At 35.5% G+C, this 8,748-nt stretch overlaps 1 protein-coding gene across 1 annotated transcript; it reads right to left on the bottom strand.

The window, feature by feature from the left end:
• Nucleotides 1-2,311: 2,311 nt before the first annotated feature.
• Nucleotides 2,312-5,414, bottom strand: LOC115416641 (protein PRR14L-like). Its single transcript, XM_030130482.1, has 2 exons — nt 5,063-5,414; nt 2,312-2,810 (listed from the first exon to the last, which is right to left on the bottom strand). Exons 1-2 carry the CDS (start codon nt 5,214-5,216, stop codon nt 2,650-2,652), a joined length of 315 nt encoding a protein of 104 aa, XP_029986342.1. The 5' UTR covers nt 5,217-5,414; the 3' UTR covers nt 2,312-2,649.
• Nucleotides 5,415-8,748: the final 3,334 nt, after the last annotated feature.

Here is an 8,748-nt window from a genome sequence, read left to right as displayed (position 1 = left end):
ACCGTAGGGCAGTGGCAAAATAAATGAACAACAGCTTCAGGACATTCATGACAGAAGCTACAGTTTAGGTCAGTATGTTTCTTAAATCTGTTTTTGATATCAGATTTATCTGGATTGAATTTAGGAATGAGTTTAAAGGACATTTCTTGAACTTTAATGGTAATCACATATCTGTTGGGGAGAAGCCGACCTTTTTTTCATGGTGTATCATCTCCCAACCTGTTCCACTGACATAGAACACACACAGGCTCATGGTGTCATATGTTTTTGGAATAACATTCATATAAAACTGTTGTTATTGACAGGATAACTGGAGAAACAAACCTTTCCTGTTGGTGTTTCATGTGGAGATGAAGGAGTCGGTTCATGAATATGGAGCCTGTGTTGGTTTTTCAAAAGCAGACACACACCACAAGGGATGGCTCCAAAAACCTCCAGGACTCACAATTAGACCGGATCCTGTTTTTTTTTTTTAGACAGGATCCTGTTTGGACTGAATCTGATGCATTTTAACATCGTGTGAACCAGGACCGTCACAGTCATTTTAGTTCAGGTTCAGAAGAACACAGAAATAATGACACATTTTTGTCTGTTTTAGTGCAAAAAAAAATATCATAACCTGCAATTTTAACAATAATCTGCCTCAACTTATCATTTCTACATGTACATTACACACAATGGTACACACACATTTGGCTGCAGACATAATGTAAAAACTTTGGTGTTTGGATCTAAAATTTTAATTTTTTTAAAAATTCAACCTCTAATCAGATAAAATCCCATTGACATCAGGATTTCTCCAACCAGGGAGACCTGTTAGCGGTTAGTATTTGTAGTTCTCTACCTGTTAGCGGTTAGTATTTGTAGTTCTCTACCTGTTAGCGGTTAGTATTTGTAGTTTTTTACTTGTTAGCAGTTAGTATTTGTAGTTTTCTACCCGTTAGCGGTTAGTATTTGTAGTTCTGTACCTGTTAGCGGTTAGTATTTGTAGTTTTTTACTTGTTAGCAGTTAGTATTTGTAGTTTTTTACTTGTTAGCAGTTAGTATTTGTAGTTCTCCACCTGCTAGCAGTAGGTATTTGTAGTTTTTTACTTGTTAGCAGTTAGTATTTGTAGTTCTCCACCTGCTAGCAGTAGGTATTTGTAGTTTTTTACTTGTTAGCAGTTAGTATTTGTAGTTTTTTACTTGTTAGCAGTTAGTATTTGTAGTTCTCTACCTGTTAGCGGTTAGTATTTGTAGTTCTCTACCTGTTAGCGGTTAGTATTTGTAGTTCTCTACCTGTTAGCGGTTAGTATTTGTAGTTTTTTACTTGTTAGCAGTTAGTATTTGTAGTTTTCTACCCGTTAGCGGTTAGTATTTGTAGTTCTGTACCTGTTAGCGGTTAGTATTTGTAGTTTTTTACTTGTTAGCAGTTAGTATTTGTAGTTCTCCACCTGCTAGCAGTAGGTATTTGTAGTTTTTTACTTGTTAGCAGTTAGTATTTGTAGTTTTTTACTTGTTAGCAGTTAGTATTTGTAGTTCTCTACCTGTTAGCAGTTAGTATTTGTAGTTCTCTACCTGTTAGCAGTAGGTATTTGTAGTTTTTTACTTGTTAGCAGTTAGTATTTGTAGTTCTCCACCTGCTAGCAGTAGGTATTTGTAGTTTTTTACTTGTTAGCAGTTAGTATTTGTAGTTCTCTACCTGTTAGCAGTTAGTATTTGTAGTTCTCTACCTGTTAGCAGTAGGTATTTGTAGTTTTTTACTTGTTAGCAGTTAGTATTTGTAGTTCTCTACCTGTTAGCAGTAGGTATTTGTAGTTTTTTACTTGTTAACAGTTAGTATTTGTAGTACTCTACCTGTAATAATAGGAGGTAATAACAAGAGTTTGACAAAAATGAACTAAAAAAATCAACAAAATGAAAAAAATAACAAACTAATTAATCACACAATGAATAGAATGATCAACAAAAACAACAAAATAATCAACAAATTGAACAACCAATAAAAAACTAACAGCAAAATGAACTAAAATCAGGTTTGATTCAGCAGATGACTTCCACAGTAACGACCTTCAGCCTCAGAGTCCAGCCCAGCAGTGGGGTCAGAAAGCCTCCAGCCGTCCCCTTCACATCTGTGATCCAACACATGGGCAGAACCTCACCGCTCTTCATTCTAAACTCTACAGTGACAGTAGACAGAACACAGACACGCCTTGAACTAAACCTGTTCATCCTGAACACACTTTCTACTCTAATTATCACTGATGTGATCGCTCAGTCACTCATTAACGAATGTGGTCGACAAAGAAACAGATGAAATCGTTAATGAACGTATTGATGAGCACAAACAAACTTTATTTGTTCAAAAATAGAATATTTTACACATCTGGGGGGGGGGGGGGTCTGCAGATCACTTAACTGTGGGTGTGGTCAATTGATATCAAAGGTCAAAGGGCACATTATTCATCGCACTGTAAAAAATTTAAATATTTCACATTTTAGAGTCTACACTGTAAAAAAATACAGAACACTGCAAAAAAAAAAAACAAAAAAAAAAAAAACTAAACTACAGGCGTTACCGTGGCGACAGAGCAGGCCGTTACCACGGTAACGCTCACAGTTCATGTCGTAGCAGCGCTGATTCATTTTGGCAGGAAGTGACATCACAGCTCACACGTCGTCGTCCAGTCCCTGCCGTGTCAGGAAGTCCTCGAGTGCGCTCAGTCGCTCCACCAGCATCACGTCTAGGTCGCCGTCGTCGTCGTTTCCATGGTAATGACGACGAGCTGCAGCCCGTTTCCTGGGCACCGTGGCAACGGGAATCCCTGCTCCTAAAAAAAAAAAAAAACATAAAGTGACAAGAAGTTTGAAGAAGAACATGAGCTGAAGGACAAGGGCTCAGATTACCCATGATCCTCAGCTGCTGATCCATCAGAAACATGCCACACAGTTACACATTTGGTTTGTCTTCACATTCATTGCAGTACATTCACACACCAGCGTCCAAACAGGATGGTTTTCCTCCAATTACCTAGACCAGGGCTGTCAAAGTCCTGTTCTTTCAGGTTCCACATTCAGCCCAGTTTACTCTGCAGTGGGCCGGACCAGGACAATAATAACATGACAACCAATAAATAATGACAACTGCAAATTATTTTAGCGCAAAAAATAACATTCAATTCTGCCAGTATTTACATTTACAAACTATCCAAACAAAAAGGATGTGAATAACCTGAAAAAAATGAAATTTGTAAAGAAATATAAGTACAGTTTTAACAATATTCTGCCTTGACTTATCATTTCCACATGTACCTTACAGATCTGATTCTACACAGACATGAAACATTCAGTAACCGGCAGAATATTGTTAAAACTGCACTTTATTTACTTCAGACATTTTAGGTTATTCACATTTTATTGTTACAGGACAGTTTTCTTAATGTAAACATTTTCATAGTTTAATGTTTTTTGCACTAAGTCAAAGAGAAAAAAATGGTGTTGTCATTATTTATATATTATTATGATATTATTTTTTAGTTTGATGCCCTAACTTGCACTTTGCTAACTCATCCCGCGGGCCGGATTGGAACTTTTGGCGGGCCGGTTTAGGCCCCCAGGACGCATGTTTGACACCGGTGAGTTAGACAATTTAAAGAACATAAATGCTAAAGCAAATAAAATTAAAAAAAAAAACTATGTCAAATGTATAATCTTATTTCATTTGTATAATTTCTATTTATACTTCAAGCATTCTGTTTATACATATATATATATATATATATATATATATTTTTTTTTTTTTTTACTTACATGTGTTTCTATACATTTGAAATGTAAAATATATTGTGAATTTTTCTATCCTTTTTTGATGTATACTGTTACGTATATACAGGGTGGGGAAGCCAAATGTACACTGAACATTTAGTTGTTTTTTCTCAGCAGACACTACGTCAGTGATTTTGAACCCAAACATATACTGATGTCATAATCATACCTAACACTATTATCCATACCTTTTCACAAACTTTTGCCCATATGAGTAATCAGGAAAGCAAACGTCAAAGAGTGTGTGATTTGCTGAATGCACTCGTCACACCAAAGGAGATTTCCAAAATAGTTGGAGTGTCCATAAAGACTGTTTATAATGGAAAGAAGAGAATGACTATGAGCAAAACTATTACCAGAAAGTCTGGAAGTGGAGGAAGCAACAAAAACCGTACCAAAGCTTTTATTAAAGCTCTCAAATCCAAAATCCTAAAGGATCCAACCAAATCCAGGAGAAAAATGGCAATTGAACTTGAGGTAGACAACAGGACTGTTAGAAATGCAGTAAAATAGGATTTGAAGTTCAAATCTTACACAAGAACACCAAAACATTTGTTGACAACAGCAACAAATCCAACTTTAGCAATTTTTGGGAATCCTGTTTATGTCCGCCTTCCAGCCCAGATCTAAACCCTCTGGATTCTGCTGTTTGGGGCGTTTTAGAACATGCTACCAATAGAACATCACACGGGAATGTGGACTTTCTTAAAGATACTATTAAAGAAGAATGGGAGAAGTTGTCACCTGAATGTTTGAGGAACACTTGCGCAAGTTTCAGGAAGCGTGTGAAGGCAGTTATTGAGAAAGAAGGAGGACACATAGAATAAAAACATTTTCTATTATGGACATTTTCTTGTGGCAAATAAATTCTCATGACTTTCAATAAACTAATTGGTCATACACTGTCTTTCAATCCCTGCCTCAGAATAGTGTACATTTTGCTTCCCCACCCTGTATACTGTTCAATTGTTCAAATAAAAAAAAAAAAAACTGTAAAAAAAAAAATATTTGGTTTTTGTCTGTGTGATGTTCATGTGCTCTCAAAGCTGCAAATCTCTTTCCACACTGACACCTGTTCCTAATACGAACACGTCTGTGGTTCAGTTTCTGCACCACAGACTGTTGAAGCCCAGCTCTGTTACTGGAGGTTTTTCTGCTCCTCCTGTCGGCTCTCAGTCACATGAGCTACAGCTGGTTCAGCTGTTTGTTTACATCCCTCCCTTTCTACAATACCAGGTGACTCCATTTCCCAGCGTACCTAGCGGCCTCTTCCTCTTCCTGGGCTGAGTGAAGTCAGGAAACAACAGGACTCTGCGCCTCCTCTGCTGACCAATCAGAAGCAGCGCTCCGTCCTTCTCTCTGGGCTCCTCAAAGATGGTCTCCAGACTCCTGAAACACCCACACAACAGCATTCTGGGACCTGTAGTTCAACCTACATTTGTAGTTTTAACTTGGTAGCAGTTGTAGTTTTTAACCCACAAGCAAAGTGTATTTGGTTGGTATTTGTAGTTTTAATCAGTTGGTGAATGTGGTTAGAATTTGTATGTTTTAGCAGAATAGCAGACGGTAGTGGTTTTCCTCCTGTTAGCAGTAAGTATTTGTAGTTTTTTTACCTGTTAGAGGTTAGTATTTGTAGTTTTCTACCTATTAGCTGTTAGTATTTGTAGTTCTCCACCTTTTAGCGGTTGCTATTTGTAGTTTTTACCTGTTAGTGGTTAGTATTTGTAGTTTTCTACCTGTTAGTGGTTAGTATTTGTAGTTTTCTACCTGGTAGTCGTTAGTATTTGTAGTTTTCTACCTGTTAGTCGTTAGTATTTGTAGTTTTCTACCTCTTAGTCGTTAGTATTTGTAGTTTTCTACCTGGTAGTCGTTAGTATTTGTAGTTTTCTACCTGGTAGTCGTTAGTATTTGTAGATTTTACCTGTTAGTCGTTAGTATTTGTAGTTTTCTACCTCTTAGTCGTTAGTATTTGTAGTTTTCTACCTGTTAGTTGTTAGTATTTGTAGTTTTCTACCTGTTAGTTGTTAGTATTTGTAGTTTTCTACCTGTTAGTTGTTAGTATTTGTAGTTTTCTACCTGTTAGTCGTTAGTATTTGTAGTTTTCTACCTGGTAGTCGTTAGTATTTGTAGTTTTCTACCCCTTAGTTGTTCGTATTTGTAGTTTTCTACCTGTTAGTCGTTAGTATTTGTAGTTTTCTACCTCTTAGTCGTTAGTATTTGTAGTTTTCTACCTGTTAGTCGTTAGTATTTGTAGTTTTCTACCTGTTAGTGGTTAGTATTTGTAGTTTTCTACCTGTTAGTGGTTAGTATTTGTAGTTTTCTACCTGTTAGTCGTTAGTATTTGTAGTTTTCTACCTCTCAGTCTTTCGTATTTGTAGTTTTCTACCTGTTAGTCGTTAGTATTTGTAGTTTTCTACCTCTTAGTCTTTCGTATTTGTAGTTTTCTACCTGTTAGTCGTTAGTATTTGTAGTTTTCTACCTGTTAGTCGTTAGTATTTGTAGTTTTCTACCTGTTAGTCGTTAGTATTTGTAGTTTTCTACCTGTTAGTGGTTAGTATTTGTAGTTTTCTACCTGTTAGTCGTTAGTATTTGTAGTTTTCTACCTGTTAGTGGTTAGTATTTGTAGTTTTCTACCTCTTAGTCGTTAGTATTTGTAGTTTTATATCTGTTAGTCGTTAGTATTTGTAGTTTTCTACCTCTTAGTCTTTCGTATTTGTAGTTTTCTACCTGTTAGTCGTTAGTATTTGTAGTTTTCTACCTGTTAGTGGTTAGTATTTGTAGTTTTCTACCTGTTAGTCGTTAGTATTTGTAGTTTTCTACCTGTTAGTCGTTAGTATTTGTAGTTTTCTACCTCTTAGTCTTTCGTATTTGTAGTTTTCTACCTGTTAGTCGTTAGTATTTGTAGTTTTCTACCTGTTAGTGGTTAGTATTTGTAGTTTTCTACCTCTTAGTCTTTCGTATTTGTAGTTTTCTACCTCTTAGTCGTTCGTATTTGTAGTTTTTACCTGTTAGTTGTTAGTATTTGTAGTTTTCTACCTCTTAGTCGTTCGTATTTGTAGTTTTCTACCTGTTAGTGGTTAGTATTTGTAGTTTTCTACCTGTTAGTGGTTAGTATTTGTAGTTTTATACCTGTTAGTCGTTAGTATTTGTAGTTTTCTACCTCTTTGTCGTTAGTATTTGTAGTTTTCTACCTGTTAGTCGTTAGTATTTGTAGTTTTCTACCTGTTAGTGGTTAGTATTTGTAGTTTTCTACCTGTTAGTGGTTAGTATTTGTAGTTTTCTACCTCTTAGTCTTTCGTATTTGTAGTTTTCTACCTCTTAGTCTTTCGTATTTGTAGTTTTCTACCTCTTAGTCGTTAGTATTTGTAGTTTTCTACCTGGTAGTCGTTAGTATTTGTAGTTTTCTACCTGGTAGTCGTTAGTATTTGTAGTTTTCTACCTGTTAGTCTTTCGTATTTGTAGTTTTCTACCTGTTAGTCGTTAGTATTTGTAGTTTTCTACCTGGTAGTCGTTAGTATTTGTAGTTTTCTACCTGTTAGTCGTTAGTATTTGTAGTTTTCTACCTCTTAGTCGTTAGTATTTGTAGTTTTCTACCTGGTAGCAGTAAGTATTTGTAGTTTTTGACCTGTTAGTGGTTAGTATTTGTAGTTTTCTACCTGGCAGTCGTTAGTATTTGTAGTTTTCTACCTGTTAGTTGTTAGTATTTGTAGTTTTCTACCTGTTAGTCGTTAGTATTTGTAGTTTTCTTCCTGTTAGTCGTTAGTATTTGTAGTTTTCTACCTCTTAGTCTTTCGTATTTGTAGTTTTCTACCTCTTAGTCGTTAGTATTTGTAGTTTTCTACCTGGTAGTCGTTAGTATTTGTAGTTTTCTACCTCTTAGTCGTTAGTATTTGTAGTTTTCTACCTGGTAGTCGTTAGTATTTGTAGTTTTCTACCTGGTAGTCGTTAGTATTTGTAGTTTTCTACCTGGTAGTCGTTAGTATTTGTAGTTTTCTACCTGTTAGTCGTTAGTATTTGTAGTTTTCTACCTCTTAGTCGTTAGTATTTGTAGTTTTCTACCTGGTAGCAGTAAGTATTTGTAGTTTTTGACCTGTTAGTGGTTAGTATTTGTAGTTTTCTACCTGGTAGTTGTTAGTATTTGTAGTTTTCTACCTGTTAGTCGTTAGTATTTGTAGTTTTCTACCTCTTAGTCTTTCGTATTTGTAGTTTTCTACCTCTTAGTCATTCGTATTTGTAGTTTTCTACCTATTAGCTGTTAGTATTTGTAGTTCTCCACCTGTTAGCAGTTGCTATTTGTAGTTTTCTACCTGTTAGTCGTTAGTATTTGTAGTTTTCTACCTGTTAGTCGTTAGTATTTGTAGTTTTCTACCTATTAGCTGTTAGTATTTGTAGTTCTCCACCTGTTAGCAGTTGCTATTTGTAGTTTTTACCTGTTAGTGGTTAGTATCTGTAGATTTTACCTGTTAGTTGTTAGTATTTGTAGTTTTCTACCTCTTAGTCGTTCGTATTTGTAGTTTTCTACCTCTTAGTCGTTAGTATTTGTAGTTTTCTACCTGTTAGTCGTTCGTATTTGTAGTTTTCTACCTCTTAGTCGTTAGTATTTGTAGTTTTCTACCTGTTAGTTGTTAGTATTTGTAGTTTTCTACCTGTTAGTTGTTAGTATTTGTAGTTTTCTACCTGTTAGTCGTTAGTATTTGTAGTTTTCTACCTGGTAGTCGTTAGTATTTGTAGTTTTCTACCTGTTAGTCGTTAGTATTTGTAGCTTTCTACCTGTTAGTCGTTAGTATTTGTAGTTTTCTACCTCTTAGTCTTTCGTATTTGTAGTTTTCTACCTGTTAGTGGTTAGTATTTGTAGTTTTCTACCTCTTAGTCGTTAGTATTTTGTAGTTTCTACCTGTTAGTCGTTAGTATTTGTAGTTTCTACCTGTTAGTCGTTAGTATTTG

Source organism: Sphaeramia orbicularis, unplaced genomic scaffold (assembly GCF_902148855.1).
Source record: "Sphaeramia orbicularis unplaced genomic scaffold, fSphaOr1.1, whole genome shotgun sequence".
In the NCBI taxonomy this organism is placed as follows: Eukaryota; Metazoa; Chordata; class Actinopteri; order Kurtiformes; family Apogonidae; genus Sphaeramia; species Sphaeramia orbicularis.
This window is presented reverse-complemented; position numbering and strand designations above follow the sequence as displayed.

Coding starts and splice junctions, on each gene's coding strand:
- LOC115416641 (XM_030130482.1), bottom strand. CDS start 5,216: ATGCTGTTGTGTGGGTGTTTCAGGAGTCTGGAGACCATCTTTGAGGAG. Junction 2,811..5,062: donor GAAGAGGAAGAGGCCGCTAG/GTACGCTGGGAA, acceptor TTTTTTTTTTAG/GAGCAGGGATTCCCGTTGCC.